The sequence below is a fragment of the Vulpes vulpes genome, chromosome 15 (assembly GCF_048418805.1).
Source record: "Vulpes vulpes isolate BD-2025 chromosome 15, VulVul3, whole genome shotgun sequence".
NCBI classification, from domain to species: domain Eukaryota; kingdom Metazoa; phylum Chordata; class Mammalia; order Carnivora; family Canidae; genus Vulpes; species Vulpes vulpes.
This window is the reverse complement of record NC_132794.1, coordinates 82060072-82082129: the sequence shown is the minus strand read 5'-3', so window position 1 is coordinate 82082129 and position 22058 is coordinate 82060072. Positions and strand designations below refer to the sequence as shown.

At 34.3% G+C, this 22058-nt stretch overlaps 1 protein-coding gene across 6 annotated transcripts in view; it reads right to left on the bottom strand.

The window, feature by feature from the left end:
- Window positions 1–1771: 1771 nt before the first annotated feature.
- KIF20B (kinesin family member 20B) overlaps window positions 1772–22058 on the bottom strand; it is a 75457-nt gene continuing 55170 nt past the window's right edge. For 2 of the 6 annotated variants that reach the window (XM_025990555.2, XM_072739483.1), the window contains exons 23-33: window positions 21562–21687; window positions 20779–20906; window positions 19220–19375; window positions 15036–15212; window positions 12925–13035; window positions 10360–10557; window positions 8114–8215; window positions 7558–7708; window positions 3629–3771; window positions 2692–2749; window positions 1772–2020 (exon numbers count right to left, since the gene is read on the bottom strand). In XM_025990555.2, the coding sequence (XP_025846340.2) occupies window positions 2004–2020; window positions 2692–2749; window positions 3629–3771; window positions 7558–7708; window positions 8114–8215; window positions 10360–10557; window positions 12925–13035; window positions 15036–15212; window positions 19220–19375; window positions 20779–20906; window positions 21562–21687 (1367 nt within the window). In that variant the 3' untranslated portion in view covers window positions 1772–2003. Of the gene's footprint in view, window positions 2021–2691; window positions 2750–3628; window positions 7267–7557; window positions 7709–8113; window positions 8216–10359; window positions 10558–12924; window positions 13036–15035; window positions 15213–19219; window positions 19376–20778; window positions 20907–21561; window positions 21688–22058 lie in introns of all 6 variants that reach the window. The other 4 variants (XM_025990549.2, XM_025990557.2, XR_011997497.1 and 1 more) reach the window with 3 other exon arrangements.

The window sequence follows — 22058 nt, the reverse complement described above, 5'->3', positions numbered from 1 at the left end:
CCTAGGTGTAGTCTTTTTTGGATTTATAGTTAATTGGGGTTTACAGAGATTCAGTGTTTCTTCATAAAACATAAAATGGCCATTTTCTTCAAACATTTTTTCTGCCCTATTTTCACTTTTTTTATCCTTACGAATCTTCAATTAAATGTGTGTCAATCTATTTGATATTGTTCTACGGACCCTGAGGCTCTGTTTTTTCTTCAGTCTCTTTTCTCCAGCTCGGGGAATTTAAATTGATGTGGTTTCAAGTTTACTGACACTTTCTTCTGACATTTCTACTAAATCTATCCAGTATATTTTTCATGTTATTTTACTTTTCTGTTCTAACAATTCCATTTTATTTTTCTTCATACTTTCCATTTCTCTGCTGAGATTCCTTATGTCCACAGTCATTAAGATGACATTTCCTTTAAATCCCTGAACATATACCCTTAAGAGTTGCTTTAAAGTTTTTTTGCAAAATTCAACATGGCCTGTCAAGCTTTGTTTTGACTCTGAATCACACATTAAAAAAGATATGTTATAGAGAATCTATATTGTATATTCTTAAGGGTGTTGATTTCTGTTCCAGGAGATTACTACTTTCAACTTTATGTAGGTTTGGTTTTATGCTTTGTTAGAGCTGAAACAAGAAAGCAGTGTCACCTTGTTCAACCTTAGTGGGGAACATGCATGCTGAGCAACTCAAATTTTTTGCCATTCTGCACATGTCTGAGAATGACTACAAAAGTGTCTACAGTACTGATTCTATAGTTACATTTTCACAAGTAAGCAAATTTGCAAACATAATCAATGAATGAAGATCAACTGTGTATCTATTTTTAGCATAATGAAAGCAAGTAACATAATAAAAACTTACTAGTGCTTGAAAAGTTTTAATGAGCTATTTTAATGGAAATTTTCCTAAACATGGTGTCTCTTAAGCAAGACACTGAAGAGAACTTTCTTCCCTGACTCAAGGTCATTATAATAAACTAAACAATGATACAATCCAATGAAGTCTTTAAGGTTTTACATATATAAATTTATGCTCTTAGATTTAAAAGCCCCAGTTGGCAACAATTCTTGAGGCCTCTGCTCTGTTTTTTCACTCCTATTGGTGTTTTTTTAAAAACCTCAATATACTGTATGTTACTAGCTCTATGATCTTGAGAAAAGTAAATTTTATGGGTCTGTTTTCTTATCTATAAAATTACGAAAAGGCATTCCTAAGGCCCCTCCCAGGTCTAAAATTATACCTTTTCTAGCTATCTGTACTTTTCAACCTCTAGATGCTTCCTTTCTTTCTGTTTCTGATCTTCTGTTCCAAAAGAATAGGAACGCCAACTCTATTTGATCACTAACAACAAAAAAAAGACTTTCTAATTAAAGACTTGAGATCTTTTCTAAATTATGTGCATATAAATTCTGGCAACTAGGAGACCTATACACACTCCTGGGCTTAGTTATAATCCAAACAGTCATGTAAAATCAGTTGTATTTCCTAACAAATGAAGTAAAAACAATTCATAAGACACTGTTAAATATAAGTAAACCAAACCTGTGACCTTATGTGTAAAAACAAAAAATAACAGCATCTTTCCTAAGATCCTCATCGATCCTATGCCTAGAATAAAAGGAAAATGAATACAGATTGAAAAACCATTATAGAGCATAATGTATAAACTTGTCAAATCACTAAGTTGTACCTGAAGCTAACTTAATACTGTCAACTGTACTCAAATTTTAAAAAAGAGAAAAGCTATTATAGAAGTCTTAGAAAAGCAAATTATGCTGTTGACTTATTGTCTTTATTGAATTAAAATTACACTGTTTATAAAATAGTGATGTATACATAGGATTTAATGCATCATAATATGTACAATTATCTTTGAAAATTCAGAATGCAAGTTACAATGATTATGAACATAAAACTTATATTAAAACATTCTCAATCAGTGATTTATTTAGCTGTTTTAGTTCGAAGTCGTCGTTTGAGAATCTGATGATCACTCTCCTTTACTTTATGGTCCATCAAAATCTGAAATGAACAATTTCAGTGTTTTATAAATAAAAGCTTATTTATAATTTAGTAGTATCTACTCATGTGCTTAATAATTGGAATAACAGCTACATAGTAATATTTCTTTGTCCTTTTAGACTGCAGATATACTTATCTTCTATTAAAAAGCACTGTCCAAAGTAATAGATTTTATAAAGATTCTTTCAACACTACCTGACATAATATTAAAATAATCTACACTCTATGTTGAATTCAGGACATAGGTAGCTTGAAGTAATCACTGAAATATTTGGAGGCAAGTGCCTCAAAGAATTTTTAAGAAATGACCTTTCACAGCAACAAGTACAAGAATCCCCCCTTATCTGTGGAACCTATGTTCTAACACCCCCCAGTGGATGCCTGAAACCAAGGATAGTACCAAACCCTATGTATACTGTTTTCCTATACACACCTATGATATAGTATAATTTATGAGTTAGGCACATTATTACACTATCAAAAATCACAATTAATAAAACAATATAATACATTATAGTAAGTTATGTGAATGTGTGTCTCTTCTAAGTATCATATTGTACTGAACTCTCCCTTCTTTTTGTGATGATGAGAAATGATAAAATGCCTATGTGATGAGATGAAGTGAGGTGAATGACACAGGCACTGTGACATGGTATTAAGCTATTACTGACCTTCTGACAATTTATCAGGAGAAGGATCATCTGCTTCTAGACCAGAGATCATCGGACACTGAAAACATGGAAAGTGAAACCAAGGAAAAGAAGGGACTACCGTATATACTTAGAAAAGTAGAAAGAGCATTATACTGCAACTAAGAAAAGAAAGAAGTTCAGCCAAGGGAAGAAACTGTGTACTAATCAGAGAATGGTGATGGTGAAAAGTAACCAAGAGAATAGTATTTCCAATCAAGGGCTTGGCCTAATTGACCCTAATTCTTCACCTGCCTTCCAGTGCCTTTTATCTGTTAGAAACTGTTGCAGAAGGTCTCTCTCCTGATTTCTCTGAGCCACTTCCTGTTGAAGGCTTCTCCTTAAATTACTTTTCTACCATCCCTTTCATCTACTAGGCAAATGCAAGCATGATGGAAAATTAGAAGTTTCCTTGTAACAGCACAGACTGTTCTGAGTGAAGAGGATGAGTCATTGAGTCAGGATGACAAACTACAGTCTTTTCTTAAAAAAACCTGGAAGGCTTAGCGGAAAGGTGGGAGGAAATGACTGAATGTCAATTCTGTATTTTTACCAGGCCCACTTAGGCCAGATTTGTACAACTCTTGTGATAAAGTTAACAAAAAAACAAAACAAAACAAAAACTGGTATTAGAAACAAATAAATTACTAAACAGTGATAATTCTATTGAAGGAATTAAAATTTCCAAATGTGAATGTGTGACACTTGTATACATTTATGCAGCACTTATATTTAATTATTATAAATTTAATATTTAACATCAAATAGCAAAAGTGTAACACTGAAGCACATTTTAAGAGGTGTGACTTAAAAAAATAAAAATTCAAACTATTATAAAATTCAGATTGTTATGAATACTTCAGAATTAAAAAGAACAGGAACAGTTTTGCTTTTAAGAAAACCAAAAAGAGGAGCTTACCACTTGGCCAGATATATCAATAGGAGATGAAATCGCATTTGTGTATAATTTCCGTTTGGCCTGTTTTGGTCGAGACAGATTTTCTTTACTCACTTCTACATTTGAGAGCTTTGAGGAGCTCATCGTTTCAATTATCTTCTTTGCTGTGAAAAAAATATATATCATTTAAATCTTGAAAAAAATAACTTTCTAACTGGAAAGGTTTGAAATCCTTAATAAAGAGAAAACATACCATATTAACGAGAAAAAGTACTGCAACTTATAAATGGTGAAAGAACATGACTAGTCAATTAACAAAGAAAAAATTAAATGTCTCATACATGCATGAAGTAATAAATAGCAAAAACGAAAAGGCGAATAAATAAAATATCATTTGACTAATGTCCAACATGGTGAAAGTTTAGTAAATTATAGAACAACCAATAAAATTCAGGGGTCTTTAATGACTTGAAGAGGCTTATGCTGTTATGCAAAAAAGCAGGATAATATGTATTTACTGGACCACGCAGCAGTACTCTTATGCCAAGATATCTGCAGACAATATTAAGTGAAAGTAGTTTGCGAGCCCTTTGCTTATCATTAACAACCCCCCACACACAGTAAATCAAATTGTTAATAGTGGATTGCTTCTGGGAAGTGGAACAAAAATTTTAAATTCTTTCTTTTTGTACAGTTGTCCTTCAACAGGTACATGCTGATTTTTTAATAGAAAACATATTTCCATCTGGAAAACCTCCTGGGTAGAAAATCCTTATACATATAAAATCAACTATATATATTTTTTAAAATAGAAACAAAATTGAAGGAAATATGCTAAATTGAAAATCTACTTGTCCAAGATTAAGTTGGGCTGCCAGACGTCAGAGTAGCCAGTTAAGTCAATAAGCCAAAATAAAAGTAACACTTAAGCTTTTAACCACTTACTGCAATAGAATAAGCAAGAGGCACAACCTGAGAATGTGTCAACTCCCACCCCACTTTTCATCTTTCCCCAGGTGTGGTCTAGGTCAGGAAGATCAGCACAGAAAAGGAGGGTCACCTCACTGCCAAGACAGTACTGTACAAAAAGCTCTTGCACTTGCAGTTTAATGGGCCTTGAGGCTGGAGGCCAGAAGGAAGAGCTAAGTGTGTAAAAAGACTTGAGATCTTTTTAAGATCTCATAAGTAAAAGTCAAGTCAGAGTGGAGAAAGTCAAGGTTTCCTCCCCTTGCCTGTCATAGGAAGGTCCTAGGCAGCAGTGCCTGAGGAATTTCTCTGCTGAAGGCCCCCAGTAAAGAGGCTCTGAATGATGGGACCTTGGCTAGGACTGCAGATATGTATAAGGGCATTGCTGGCCAGGGTCCTGAGTCCTCAACTGTAACTCCCTTCAGAGGCTACACTCGGATGTGGGGAGGGCAGCTTTCACCATGAGGCCTAACAGGTAAAGTCTTTGTAACTGTCTATAGTCAGGCTAAAAAGAAAAAAAAGCAATCACACATAGGATTTTGGCCTGTTGCTACCAAACTCTTTACTACAATGTGTCAGCCACTAAACCAAGAGCTGAGGATGTGAATTACACAGACATGTTGCACTTGTGAGGCTCATACTGTAGTGGAAAAGAAAAGAAAACAAAAATTATAGCTTAAATAATTCAATTTGTACTTTGAAAAGATCACTCTGGCGTCCATTAACTGGATGGACAGGAGACAGACAAGTGGGAAAAGGTGGGAAGCCAGTGAACAAAGGAGGAAATAATAATAGTTATCAAGTACAGAATTTTAAAAATTAATTTCTATTTTTTCCTTACATTTCCAAGTGATCAACAATAGATACAGTATAGTTATAATCCAAAGTTCTTCTACTCCTAGAAATAAATTTTTAAAAATCCACACTTAAGGGCACCTGGCTGGCCCCATGATAATAGCATGTGACTCGATCTCGAGCCCCATGTTGAGTATAGAGATTAAATAAATAAACTTAAAACACACACACACACACACACACACACACACACACCCCAGGTGTATAGGTAGGGAAACTGTTAAAGAGCTGAGTCAACCAAGCACGAGAGTTAATTACCATATGGGTACTTCCCTTTCCTTGAAAACCAATTTTCTTTTGCTATGTAAGTGCTCATCAATGTAATTTAAATAAAATACGTAAGAATCTAAAATAATAACTCCTGCCTCTCCACATTTAGACATTTAACAGTTCGCTGTTTGTCCCTCCAGATATCTTTTCTGCTTAGCTTCATCATAACTTTTAAAAATGTACATTTTTTTTTAAAAAAACGTGGTGTGATTAAATCCAAAGTTCCCAAGCTGTGCAACTAAGACATACTACAGCCAACTCACAGGAGCACCTTGAAATATTTTAAGTTTTCAAAGAAAACAATGACACACAATAGGTAGTTCATAATTTTGGGGATCCCTGGGTGGCTCAGCGGTTTGGCGCCTGCCTTTGGCCCAGGGAGTGATCCTGGAGTCCCGGGATTGAGTCCCGCATCGGACTCCTGGCATGGAGCCTGCTTCTCATTCCTCCTGTGTCTCTGCCTCTCTCTCTCTCTCTCTATCATAAATAAATTAATTAATTAAAAAAAAAAACTAAAAAATAGGTAGTTCATAATTTTAAGTGATAACACATTACATTCCTTTTGATGATGACATATCTTTGCAACCAGGATTTTCAGAAGCTGAATTTTCAGTGGTCATGTGGTCTTAGCACTAATGGATAAAATATTAGGTGTTTCTATGGGTGTAGGGGAACAATGAAAAAATATCACTGAGACATTAAGGCCACTGGTGTTAAGCTATTACTGACCTGACAATTTATCAGGAGGAGGATCATCTGTGTTTATGTAAATGTGTACAGAAAAAGTATATATCTTAGTATGTGTATATACATTTATACATAATTAACATGGCTAATGTTATAAAGAAAAAAGCATTAAGCAATTAAACTCAATAAATATTTATAGAATATATATCTTTGACATATATGAATGGATAATGTTTGTCAATGCACAGAAATAAAATACTATAAGAATGTATACCATAATACAGTGATTACCTCTAGAGGGTGTGATCCTGCCAGCATTTCAATACCCAAGAGTTAATCCCATCTATTCAAAAATTATCAAATTTTCTCTTAGCCTCTGAATCAAAATAACTCTCTTCCCTCCAATACTACCATAGCACTTTGCTTGGATCCCTGTAATTACATTAATCAGGCTGCTCTGGATGAATTAAGCTGACCCTTGAACAACACAGAGCTTTGGGATGCTGACCTCCCATAATGTCAAAAATCCAAGTACAACTTTTGACTCTCCAAAAACTTGACTACTAATAGCCTACTGTTGATCAGAACTCTTACTGATTAACACACATTTGGTTGTATTATATATTATATTCTAACAATAAACTAAAGAAAACAAAATGTTATTAAGAAAATCATAAGTAAGAAAAAGTACATTTACAATAATATACTTATCAAAAAATATCCACGGGGTGCCTGGATAGCTCAGTCAGTTAGGTGGTTTGAATCTTGATTTTGGGTCAGGTCATGATCTCATGGTTGTGAGACTGAGCTCCCCCGTCGGGCTCTGCACTGGACATGGAGCCTGCTTAGGATTCTCTCTCTCCCTCTCCCTCTGCCCCCACCTTTAAAAAGAAAACAAAACAAAGCCAAAACAAAAAACATCCACATATAAGTGGACCTGTGCAGTGAAAACCTGTGTTGTTCAAAGGTCAACTGTACCAACATATTGTTCTCCCTCCTCCACTCCAGAAAACATTTAAGCATGCCATCCTCTCATACATCCTCCCACAGTACTCAATAGAGGACAATGTCTATTCAAACTATGGTAATCACTGTTGTTGAGCTTACACACCAATCAGATATTAGAAAACAACCTATGTTTAACATAAAAGGTCATTCAGTTTTCTGCAAACCTTTGGATTGAAGAATTGTTGGAGAATGTTGTAAGAAGTCTCCAAATTTCTGTAGCGTTCCTTCCTTTTTCTTAGTGGCCATGTTTGTACTAATTGTGGATGCCTGACTCCGTAAAGAGTATGTTTTCTTAGATGATGGACGTGTGGAAACCTAAAAAAAATAAACATTTTTTGCTGCTGTTGATCAGAAATGTTAGAAAGAAATAGCTATAACTACAGCTGAATTAAAGAGGCAAGACACAGATCACATTTGCAAGCAGGGAACTTAAGATTAAGTATATGAAGAGTGGATGAATGAACCAAAGAATGGCAAAATGGGTGTGACAGGCAGAGTGCTGACTCAAGTATCAAAGGGCCTGCTGCTGGCCAAATGCTAAAGGTTATATTCTAAGCCTAATTAGATGAATAAGAAATGGAAGATAAATGAGTTTATATAACTGGACAAAACTGGATTTCTGAGTAATTAATGATCAACTTTAACACCTTTATTTTTATATTCTACTTTATAAATGCAAGTTAAGAAAATGGTCAATTCTGAACACATTAAAAGACAAACCTTTTTTTCCTTTTTGACAGAAGAATTTCTATGCTCAGAATCAGGAGACTTCAAGTTAGAACTGGGTGTAGCATTCTTCTTATTTTCACATTTCACCAAGTCCTAAAATTAATGCATTTCAGCACTGGTTAATTTCTTGACAATATTTTCTTCTCTAGGCTCAAAAAAAAAAAAAGATGATGGTTCTTAACCATCATCAACTCAACCAAGGGTGAGTTAAGTGTCTCCCCAGAAGACACTGACAATGTCTGAAGATATTTTGTGTTGTCATTGCTGGAGGGATGGTATTTACTGGCAAACCAGTGGTAGAGGCCAGGATGAGGATTTAATACACACATATATTGCAACATGACTGAAGGTATGAATTTTTCACATACATCATAAATGATGAAATTACATAAGCTAAATAAAATATTGTAGAAGGGATAACATCTTTTATTTGAACTCCGTTTCTAAAATATAGCAATATACCTACACTTTCCCTACTCCCAAATCATGCAGAGTATTTATGTTTAAGAACTCTAACTGAAATCTGGCAGCATCAAAAATTAAACAGAATAAGAACAAGTAAAAATCTTCAGTATAACCACAGGCAAAATGCTAATACCAAGAAATATAATCTATCTTCCCTAAATAGGCATGACAGTACTTTTCTTTCGCCCACATAACCTCTCTTAGGACAAAGTCTCTTGTAGTATTCTAGCTGAATCAAACTCGTACAAATCCTAGTTGTACCAAAGATTATAAGCATAAAAGGAAAAAAAAAAAGGCAAGAGAAGCAAAGAAAAGATCATGACTGAACCTTGGAATTCAAGTTACAAAGTAGAAGTCATACGGGTAATAAGCAGCAGACTTCCTGAAAGGGGAAAGACAGATGGTAATCAATGGGAAACAAATGAAGAATAGTAACCCCATCATACGTGAGGTGTGCAAGATAGAGTTCTCTAGAGTCTTCACTGGATTAGAATATATAGCACTACATAAATGGTTTTCGTGAGGACCTTACAACACCCCATTTATAAGAGCAGTAAAGAGCTAAATCAGAAAAAAACCTTAAGTTCCTGCATGATTTACCTATACCAATCTGTGTATCTATTCTGGAAAAACACATGGGGAGTATATAACAACAGTAAAATGAAAAAAATAATTGTTTTAACCCTCTGAGTACACAACCAATTTTTCCTTTTCCCTTGAACAAACGAATCAAGGAAAACTCAACATAGATCATAATGAAATTTAAAATACCTACTATTTTAATGTTATCTAAAAATGTATTAAATATAAATTAAATAAATATTGAATAAAATTTAACTAAGGCTCTACAAAACAATGACTAAAGGTATTCTAGGTAGCGGGGAAGATGCTAAATAATATTCATTCAGCAAATTTATTACCTGACAGAGAGCCTCAGGAGTATTTCTACTCTTCCACCAGCTTGAAAATATACTACTCTTTAGAGAAGTTTAAAAAAAAAAAAAAAAGTTGAAGAAAAAGTTATTGTGCTAGAGAGTTTATAGTTTTAAATTTGAAACAAGTTACATTTTTAAAATATATATTACCATTTACTATGTATCCACCACATGTGGAACAAAAGCTAATAAGCATTTTAAACATATTATCGCTAATCTTTTATTTCCAAAAGGAGAAAACTAAGGAAGAGAAAGTTTATGTGCCCAGCCAAACATACTTGGCTAGGATATAGCAGAAGGTCTGGCAACCCTATAATCAGAGAACTACAGTAGGAAGTAGTAAAGAGCTTTTATCCTACCACTAGATAGAGGCCCAAATTTTAATATACCAGCTGATAAAGTCTCTCTTATAAACCCTACTATGACCTCAGGACCTAAGATTAGTTAAATAACAAAGATTATACTCAAGCAAGTTAGACATTCGGTTTCTCTAATTTCTTTGTCAACCCTTTTCTCTTCCACTGGAGGGAAAGTCACTAAGTTTGAACAGGGCTGGTATATTCAAATAGCTCTCCAGTGAAATCCACCATCACTTGATCTATTGCAGCTTCAATGAAAAAAAGGGATAAGCCATGTATTTTAATAACCATAAGCTTTTTGTTTGAGGACTATTAGACTACAATAATATTCATAAGAAACATAAAATATGTCACAAGTTATGATTTTGGTCTCCAAAGGCAGTGCTTATGAAGAGAAGGGCAGTATAAAAATTTAACTGTATATAATAACTGAGCTTAAGGTTTGCTTGTTAAATTCATTCATTAGTGAAGTGCTTACCCCCTCCATTTCATTACTCTTCCTCTTCCGGGCCTTGGAAATCTTAACTGTCACAGGTAAGGTGCAACCAGGGTGTTTCACTGCCATTCTGTTTGGCCGTAAAGGTGTAAATTGAATCTCTAACTCAGGTTTTGGAAATCGAGTAGTTTGATTATTTTCTGTTGACACTTCACAAGAGTCCAGGACTACAGAGCCATCCTATAACAGAATTAAAAAGAAAAAAAATCTCATTTGCAGAATATGAATTCATGATCACAAAGAATTAACTCTTGTAATCACCTATCAGAGATAATGAACGGAAGAAGATTAAAAATGTGCTGGGTCAAATTTACCACAGCAAGGACAGAGAGATGGAGTTACCATCTACCCTCTCCAATTTATACATGGTATGTTAAAATCCAAGGAAACAGAGATTAGTATTTCCCAAACTTGTATGATCATAAGAATTCAGACAATTTGTTTAAAGATTCTTGGGCCCTACCACAAACCTATTAAATCAGAAATCTCCTAGGAAAGAGTCTAGGATTTTTAATGGAGTCTCATTCCCCTTCCTTGAATCTGGGCTATCCTTAACGACTCCCATGGCCAACAAAACATAGTGGAAATAACATCATTGTGAGGCTTCATTTTAAGAAGCCTTGTAACTTCCACCCTGTCCTCTTTAAAACGTTACTTTCAGGACACTCCCCCTTCAAAATGCTTCATCTCAGAATCTAGCCACTGTGCTGTGAGAAGCCCAGGCCACAGGGAAAGGCCACATATAGCTCCAGCTGAGCTCTCAGATTCAACTATCAGCTACACAGATGAATCATTTTAGACTTTAAGCCCAATAGAGCATATCAACTTCACAAAGGCAAGAAAAATATACAAAATAGGATAATAAAACCATTCCCCAAAACTGCATAGTATACAATAACTGCTGGAATTCCTAATAAGAATTGGAATCAATTTTAGGACAGCATATATAAATTTTTTTTAAGATTTTTATTTATTTATTCATGAGAGAAAGAGAGAGAGAGAAGCAGAGACACCGGCAGAGGGAGAAGCAGGCTCCATGCAGGGAGCCTGACGTGGGACTCCATCCCAGGGCTCCAGGATCAGGCTCTGGGCTGAAGGCGGTGCTAAACCACTGAGCCATCAGGGCTGCCCAGCATATATAAATTTATAGAGAAAGAAATGTTCCATATATAACTGCCTTTGCAATCAAGATTAATCTTGTTTATGAATCAACTCCAAACTTTTCTTCAAATTATATGATCTGTCTCGATCTCTTAAGGTCAATGCTAATTACCTGAAATTCCACCAAAAACTATCAAAGGGCAAGAGAAAAGAAATGGCTCATGCTATTTCCCCAAATTAAAATGCCCTTCTTGGAACACCCGGGTGGCTCAGTGGTTGAGAATCTGCCTTTGACTTAGGACATGATCCCAGAGTCCCAGGATCGAGTCCCACATCAGGCTTCCCGCATGGAGCCTGCTTCTCCCTCTGCCTGTGTTTCTGCCTCTCTCTGTCTCTCATGGATAAATAAATAAAATCTTAAAAAAAAAAAAGAAGAAAGAAGAAGAAGAAGAAAGGAAGAAAGAAAGAAGAAAGAAGAAAGAAGAAGGAAGAAGAAGGAAGAAGAAGGAAGAAGAAGAAGGAAGAAGGAAGAAGGAAGAAGGAAGAAGGAAGAAGGAGAAGAAATAAATAATAAAATAAAATAAAATGCCCTTCTCTTTCCAACCATAGCTTTGCAAAATTCTATTCACCTTCAAGACCCAGTATGATGTTACCTTCTCTAATCCACATCCACAACTACTCAGGCAAAATTCATCATATCCTCCCACAGGAAATGTTCCTTCTTAGCACTCTCTTCATGATTCTTAGCCCATAAGATAAAGTGAAACAAGTACCTGTCTTACTAGATTCTTTACTCCTTAAGGATGGCAATCATGTCTTATGGTTGTATTCCCAGTATTTAGCAAGGTTTCCAACAAACTCTGAAAGCTCCCCAATAAATGTGTTTAAAAAATAAATGCAAAAAAATTTTGTCTTCAAAACATTAAGTGCCATAGAATGTTTATCTATTTCATATGTAATTTAAGAATATGTCTATTAACCAAAGTGATTCACAGAAGCCCATGCCCACTGCAAATTAAGGAAACTCACTGTGAGTTACTGAGATTTGGTGCTCAAGTTATTAAATGGGTACAATTAAAAAAAAAAAAAAAGCAAATAACCCACCACTGAATAGAATGCTTACTAAAAGGACCTCTCATAAGATCCAGTTTTTATCATCCATGTTTTATCTTTTGTAGGATTTCCTATTTCTGACCACCAAGTTTATTTATATTAACAGATCTGTTGTTTGCAATAAGTATCATTTTGAGAAATCAGTATCATTTGGGAATCTAATCTTCTAAAAGAATTTCACTTCTCAAAAGCCTTTAGATTTTCCTTCCCACAGCCAAGAACCCATATAGCTAACTGCACAGCAAGGTACTTTAACAATTGATTAAACTTTCAAGTATTATTTATTAATTAATGGTCACTGGTAAAGAGGGTAAAAAAGTAGACTGTGCCCACCTCTACTTCATTCCTAGAAATTTCAAAGTTTGTTGGCTGAGGTTCAGTTTCAACCCTGCCAGGATCCACTGAACTCGTATGTGTAGGCTTGATATCCACATTTTGTTCTTCCTAAGTAAAAAAAAAATATTAAAACAACAAGCCATTATTACCAGAAATATATTAAAACACTTCACCTAAAGAATAGAAACTCAAGATCTGGGGCAGCCCAGGTGGCTCAGCGGTTTAGCGCTGCCTTCAGCCCAGAGCCTGATCCTGGAGACCTGGGATCGAGTCCCACGTTGGGCTCCCTGCATGGAGCCTGCTTCTCCCTCTGCCTGTGTCTCTGCCGCTCTCTCTTTCTCTCTGTGTCTCTCATTAATAAATAAATAAAATCTTTTTTAAAAAAAATCAAGATTTGGGTGGATTATATCATAAAAATAATGAAACACTTTCTCTTCTCTTTCATCCTTCGAAATTTAGGAAAGGCTGGGAAACTCACCGCCTCTAGGACTGATCAAAAGAGAAATCTGAAAGATTATTTTCAATTTTCAAGGTTTTATATATATTTTCTCATTTTACTTTCATTGCAACTCTCCCAGCTAGATTTGGCAAGAATCATTATTCCTTCTTTCTAGATGAGGAAACAAACCTAGAGATGTTAATGACATGGCCAAGGTCTGTATTAAGTTGGAAGTGTTGGACCCCAACAACAGCTTTGATAACACCATTTTGAAAAATTAAAGGAGTCTTAAGAATGCAACTATAATATGAGAGTAGAAAAGACCATATTGATAACTAAACCTCTTCTTACTGCATGCCTCATCCCTTTTTGTCAGTTATAGGGTATGCTCTATTCCTATATCCTCCCTTTTTTAAAAAAAAATTATATTTATTGACAGAGAGACAGCACAAGCAGGAGGAGAGGCAGGCAGAGGGAGAGGGAGAAGCAGACTCCCTGCTGAGCAGGAAGCCTAATGTTGGGCTTGATCCCAGGACCCTGGAGTCATGACCTGAGCCAAAGGCAGATGCTTAACCAAATGAACGAACCACCCAGGAGCCAACTCCCATACCCTATTTAAGAGATCTAATAAAGAAGTATCAGATTACATTTTTAAACTCGATAAATTCCACCATGAGTCTTCTCACCACTGCCATCAAAAGCAGAAGTCAAATATACTTCTCGTGTCACCTACCCAAATACAAAAGGTTCCACTGAATCCATCATGGAAAGCAACTAGCATATATTGACTTCCACTGTGGTAAAAACTGTGCTAATTGTTTTACAAATGATCTGTTTATTTTCACAACTCTTTTAGGAAGACATACTATCTCTCTGTTTTAGAGAAGTTCAGATATAATAAGTAATTTTCCAAAGATCCCAAAACCACAATGACAGCAACAGACACCTCATTTTTTCCTAGGTTTCTAGTCTGTGCTATTTATACTGCATGCTACTTACTACCTCTTTTTTTTTTAAAAAAAAAAAAAAAAGGTAATCTTCCTCTGAGAAGATTTGTTGTGACAAGCACATACATTTATTTTCCTATTGTCTGAAGGCAGTAGATTTTTAAGCACAGATCATTTATTCTAGAAAGACCACTCTCAAATGTATCCTGATCCAATTTCACTGGGATGTAGCTATCTGTGAACTGCAATCCCCTCTCTATGCAGAGTTCCCAGCTCCAATGAAATATTACAAAAATAATTCCTGAGGGTCTCAACAGGTGTTTATTTTCAAAACAATTTATACTTTTGTATTAAACTTAGGGTGGGTCCAAGTATTGAAATATTACCAAGAGTTCAGGTTGAATCACATTTACACATTTTAAAGGTAGATAAGGGACTAAATCACAAATTGTTTATTTTCCAATTACTCTATCTAGAAGATCTGACCAAAATACTTCAGAAAGTACTACTTCTCAGTTGGTCACTGGCAAATTGATCATAATTATAAACTGTGAAAACTTGAAATACACAATAACTATCCAAATAATTTTTCAAACTCTGATTCCTCTATGATCTTTTGAAACTTACTTTTTTATCCTCTTAGAGTTCATCAATTAAATAATTTTTTTAAATTCCTATGTTCAATTAAAAAAAAGGCACTGAAAGAACAAGATTCTACTCACGGTTTCAGAAGGCTCCAATGTGATCTTTTTTAATTCTTCAATTTCATTATCTTTCTGTCTATTACTGGAGATCAGTTCCTTCAACTGTATTTCTAAAGCTGCAACCAGTTGATCCCGTTCTTCTCGCCACTTCTGAAGATTATCATCTTTCTCTGCCAGTTGTGCTGTAAGTATTTCCTAGCCAGAAAATAAAGAAAATGTTATAAGGTATATAAAGGTGAATAAGGCATGTAACAAATTACATAGTTAAGGCTAGATAAAATATTTACTTGTAAATCAAAACACATAATAAATGTGTTTATGTCCTTATAAATGTAATGTCCACATGATGTATTTAACCCTATCCCACCTCATTCCAAAAATCAGCTTATTGGTTACTTCTTTCATAAATAATTATGGCTTTTAAACTAATACTAGCATAAATAAATAAACTAATACTAGCATTCCTCCCAATATTTTGGAAATGAGAGGGTAAAATTACAGTAAAGCAAGTGACAAAACTAATAGCAACAAATAGAGTAACAAAAATTTAAAATATCATTTTCAATAAGTTCAAAAACAGTGAAATTGTAGTGAATTAAAGAAAACATGAGTTAAGATCTAAACACGCAAAGCAGCAAAACACTGCTAAAAGAAAAGAAAAATACTTCAATAAATGGAGAAATAATTTGTGCTCAATGATCAAAAGACTCGGTATTGTTACGGTGTCAGTTTTCCCTAAATAGATCTATAGAGTCAAAACAATTTCAATCAAAATCCAGGCAAGCAAGAATGGGTGTGGGTGTGGGTGTGTGTGGAAATGGGTAAGGTTCACTGTAAAACTTACATGAAAATGCAAATGATTTAGATAGTCAAAATCATTTTGAAAACAAAGAACACAGTAGGAACAAACACACTCTTGTGCCAATCCTACTATAATAAAGACAGTATGATACTGGTATGAACAGAGATCAGAACAGAAAAGTGTCCACAAGTGTGTGATCAACTGACATTCTACAGTAACACCAAAGCAATTCAATGGGGAAAAGGGCAGTCTTTCAATAAAAGATGCTGGAACAATAGCCAAATGGGAAAAAGAAAAAAAAAAATGAACTCCAACCCTAATCTCGTATCACATAAAAAAATTAATCCTTGAACAAAAGTAGTAGAACAGTGGGAAAGAAAGGTGTTTTTTTTTTTCCATTAAATACTATCAGGAAAATTGGTATTCCACATTAAGAGAAAAATAGTAAGACTATTTTAATAAAATAATAACTTTAATAAAAATAGTAAGACTATGCCTAATTCACTCCAATACAAAACTCAATACTAAAATCAAAATATGAAAGGTAAAACCTAAACAGAAAACAGTGTAAGAGAACATCTTCATGTCTTTGGGGTTTAATAAAGGAAAAGACTTTTAGAAAAATGAACTAAGATAAATTTAAGAACTTAAATTCATAAAAAGACATTAAGAGAATAAAAAGTAAACTAGAGACCGAAAAAAGGTACTTAAAACACATGACACAGGGCTCCTCCCCAGAAAGTATAAGAAACTCCTACATATCAACTAGAAAATGCAATTGTACAGTATGCATTTGTACAGGCCAACAGGAAAAAGGCAAGGGGCCCTAGAATCTTCAACCTCATTAGTACTCAGGGACAAGCACATTGAAACCACAAAAAAATGACAACACCCTATGTTTGTGAGAATGTACAGCAACTTCAATACTATAGTATAAATGGGTACAACTACTCTGAAAACTAATGTGACATTCTATCAGAATTCCACACACGAATACCCTATCATCCCACATTCTATTCCTGGTCAAATACACAACAGAAATGCATGTACATGTGACTAAGAGAAATGAGTAAAAATGTTTATAAGAGAATTTATTCATAATAGCTCAAAACAAAATAATTCACGAATCTTCAGCATTAAAATGAACAGGCCACAATATATTCATACACTGCAATAGTCAGCAATGAAAATGGACTAATTGCAGCTACATGTAACATAAATAATTTTAACATAATGCTGAAAGAAACCAGGTACAAACAAATGCACCCTTTACAATTTCATTTACTTGAAATTCAAAACTGTCTAAAACTAAAGCACAACATTAAAAGAATAATTATTACCACTGGGAAAGAAACAAGAGGAGCCCCCTGGGAGGCTCGTAATGTTCTATCTCTTGAAATGGGTGGTACTTTACTGGATGCTGACTTTACCACAGTTCATCGAACAATTTATTGTTTGTTTTGTTTATTTACTGTATTACATGTGGCAATTTTAAAAATTAACAATTTATAGCTTATTATGGCAAACGCACACATCCTAGGTATGACTGCAAAGAAATATATGGGAGAGAAAGAAGGAAGCTAGCTTTCACTAGGATTAAAAACTTAAGCTTGGGGACACGTGGGTGGCTCAGTCAGTTAAGCTTCCAACTTTAGATTTTGGCGCAGGTCATGAGATGGAGCCCCGCGTGGGGCTCCTCACTGGGTGTGGCGCCTGCTTAGGATTCTGTCTCCCTTTGTCCCTGTCTCCCTCCCTGCCTCTCTGACATGCTCTCTGTACCTTTAAAAGAAAAACAAAACAATTAGATTAAGTTTACTTGCTAGCATTGCTACCAGAGGGATCACCGGGAAAAAAAATAACTGAAAGCCAACAGTTTTGATCCCACTTCTTGCCTCTTACTATTGCCTAGGAAGGTAGGATGGGCTGTGGGACAGGAGCAGAGAACTAGTAGCAATCTTTCCTGTTAAGACAAATGCAGCATCAGAATCCCACTCAACCCACCACTTTCTGAAGGTACCTTCGATCACATAGAGTTGGCACATGAAATATATTGCCACTGCAGAGCAGTAATGACTAGTTATTAATCTTACATGATTAGCATATGACAAATAGAGTCAAGACTCTAAGGAAATGATAACCAGTGTAATGTAGTTTTCTAGATGAGACCCTGGACCCAAAAAAAGACATTAGTGGGAAAATTAATAAAATTCTAATAGGGTCTAGACCTTTTTAGAATTTAGCTAACAGAAATACAATAATGTTTATTTGTTGGTTTTGATCCTTGTACTATTGTTATGTAAGGCACTAACATCAGAAGTTAGTGGTAAGTATATAGGAACTCTCTAGTATTAGTTTTGCAACTTTTCGGTAAATAAAATTATTTCAAAATAAAGAGGTAAAATTCTTTTTAAAAATCAGTGGGAAAATCACCCTTAACTTATTGAAAATTAACAACTTGGTTTTTCAGGGAAGCTTAGCTATTATCTGTAAAATTCTGTCAAAAAAATAAAATAAAATACCAGCAATAACAACATGATACTGCCAAGTTACTACTATTATAAAGAGAAAATCAGTTTTTCACTTAAAGACCAATACCTTTTAACTTCATTTTTTTCTAAGTTGGCAACAAGAGGTGTCAAACTAAGCAATCAATTAAAATAGGAGGGGAAAAACAAGCTAAGATAGAATTGCTATAAAAGCTACAGCTAAAAAAAAAAAAAAAAAAGCTACAGCTAGTGAATGTTAAACTGAAGGTTATTTCTACTTGTCATCTTCTAGAAACTACTTAATTGACTTTTTTTTGTTTGAAGATTTTATTTATTTTAGAAAGGGAGAGAGGCAACACAGGCAGGGGGAGGGGCAGAGGGGAGGGAGAGAGAGAATCTCAAGCAGACTCGTTGCTGAGTGTGGAGCCCAATGTGGGGCATGATCTCACAACCTCAAGGATCATGACCTAAGCTGAAACCAAGAGTGAGATGCTCAACTGAGCCACCCAGGCACCCCAGGTGACTTTTAAAAGTCCTGATAAAATCAGCTTATGAGGTAAAATACATACACCATGTTAGCAGAATCTATAGCTCAAAATGCAAAATTTTATAATATAGTAGGAATAACCCTGTAGCAATCAAAAGGAAGAGATGTTTAAATTCTCTATCTAGATACTGAGATGTAATTAGGCATTCTCCCAGCTTGCTAAATGGACTGAAGAAAGTTAAAATAGAACGTAAGTGAACTTCAAAATTGGGACAGAAAAGTCATCTTACAAATAGACAGATTGCCTCTTAAAAAAAGCATGAAAATCAGGCAACCATGTAAAGACTGGTAAGAATCCCAGGGACAAACTTAACAAACCAAAGAAGGTGGTGAAATACATCAAAGATAAAGTATAATTGTTACCAACCACTTCATTTTGTTGTTTTAAACGACGCTCTCTGTCTTCAGCATATTTTTTCATCTCTTTGTTTCGGAGATTCTCAGCTTCTTTTGCTTGAATGATAAGCATCATTTTTTCTTCTAGCCATTTCTTTCTCTCAGCTTTATATTTATGTTCAGATTCCTATGTATATAAAAATAATACTCATAACTATCACATGCTTCAGTAACAGTTAAATGATAGCTGACAAATTTATTTTTACAGCATATTCATATAACCCATGACTTTTTTACCTTTTTTGAAAATTAAATGTTTTTCCTTAAACAAGGTTAAGATCAGAGTTTATTTCAGATTATATAATGAACACTGCTGGTTTCCTTTTCTAAACGGACTTCCCTTTATAAATCTTATTTTGCCATGAAGTCCATTTAAGGACTCTCCTTCATCCGTGACCTTAAGAAGAAATAAACAATTTCTTTTTCTGAAAGAGCTTCAGATACTCAGGTTCTTCTAAATGCCAGGTAAAAAAAGGATATGTGATAGTCATTTCTAACTGTATGGTTTCAAAAATAAAATGTTTCTGGGTATACAGAATGCCAAATAAAAACAAACTTGTTCAACAAGACATTCATGAATCTGGGGGACATTGGCAATGGCTAGACCGAGAATATAGCTAATCAGTAATTTCCACTCCAGAGTTACAAAGTGTATAATCTATGTGATTACATTATTTGAGAAGAACATAAAATAAGCCAATATTCTTTAACATGAACATTCCCAATATAGTTAATTTTTTTTCATAAATAATGGAGTATTTATTTTGTTATAGCTGCTTTGGGACTTTCCCAATAGAAACGGTAAATTCTAGAATACAAATTAATAGTTAACAAAAGAAATTATTTTTTATTTGTTCAGTATCTGATTATATATAGCATGAATTTAAGAAAATAACTTAGATGCAGCCAACTTTTTAAAATCATTATTATGCTTTCTTTAATCTCAAAACTTGTTTCCTCTAATAAAATGTACAAAATTTTAAGTGGTATTTAGTAAACCCCATTACAAAAATATTTCCTCCATATGTTCCATTCTATATAATAGTATTCAGAATTCAACATGGAAAAAATACAAATGCAAAACAGAATATCCTTTATATAATACAGTTTCAAATACATTCCAGTGTCCAGATACACAAATATATTCTTTTCCAACTTCATAACTGAAAATTAAAATGATTATATACAAAATAATCTTCCTAACTGTCCTCTTTCCACAGCAGTATTTAAGGACTAAGAAGTTTAAGGAGTAGAAAAATAGGTACAAACACATAAGAAGTAGTGATTTACGAAATAAATACATAGAATATAAAAGAGAAGACCCAAGCCCTGTATTTTCATTGGCACTACTGGTGGTTTGTATCTTGGGAATTTCCACCCCATGTCATTTCAATGTATGCTGAAAAATTATACCTATAATGTTAACATTTCCCAGGTCGTATTTCACCCACATCTAAATTAATTATAAAATATTTGCTGAATTCTCCTCTCATGAGAAATACATGGATACATATACACATAAAATCATACCTGTAACTCATTCTGAAGCTTACTGAGCTTTTCACTAAGTACATCTGTATTATCTTCAAGTTCTTTATTTGACCTTTGATTACTTTTAGCTTCCAGATCTTTACATTTTTCCTTCCATTTTTCCAATTCTAATTTGAAAACATAAAATTATTTTTTAAAGCACATGCAAAAGTTCTACCATATAGAGATACATGTGGCATGAGATACAGATAATCAGCAGAGCCCAGAAGAAAAACATAAACACAAATAGAACTGAGACAATTCTAAGGAATGAACTTTTAAGAGTTCTTACCAAATTCTTAGAGAAGAGCAAGTACAAGGACGTCTCAAGAACCCACTGAATAGTGTGCAGAGTGTACAGTATAAACACATCTCAATCTTAATTATATAGGAAACCTCATGTAGTTCTCAAAAATAAAAAAAAAAATTTTAATCTGATGGTATTCTGAAGGATGGAATCAGAGTATTTACCAAGATATAAGATGATTCTAAGAAGCTGGGCAGAACTAAAAGTCAGTTGAAAAGTTTGTTTTTAATGTCTGGGAAACATTGTAAATTATCCAGTTATTATCAAAGTGTCCTTATTCCTTCTTTACTACATACAATTTTATTGGATAAAACAATTTTAATCACTTTGGAAACGGCAAGTGATAAGACATTTCAAAAACACATCAATACTTTTTCACTACAAAATAGTATATTCAACTACTTGAAAAAAGGAAAGAAATCTAGGACAATACAGAAAATGAAAAGTAGATCTTGACATTTAAGCATCTGTTCTACCTGTGGCCAGTCCTTCAGCTTCCTCTAGTTTAGCCTCGAGCACGCGATCTTGTTCTGCCTGGGTTTCTTCCTGTTCTTCCAGCGTCATTCGCATGTCTTCAATTATTTTCTCTTTAACATTCAGATCTAAAAATGCAGAGAGAACATTTTAGAAACTACTAACATCTACATCTAGATATCCAATTTTTCTTGAGTTCTTCTAAAATGAAAATACACTTTTATTAACCCACATAGAATTAGAATGTGAGAACCCTGTAGACAGAAGCTTTGTCTTGTTCACTGCTGTACCTCTATGTCTAGAATGGTCCTAGCAGATAACAGGCACCAAATAAGTATCTGACGTTCAGATAGATATCTGGATGACTGCAGAAATGGATGGATGGATGGAAAAGAAAATCTCTTCAGATAAAATTAACACTTTTTTATAATCTTAAACTATTAATACTAACATAAATCTTGGGATTTATAAAAAATGTTATTTGGCAAACATGTATTTT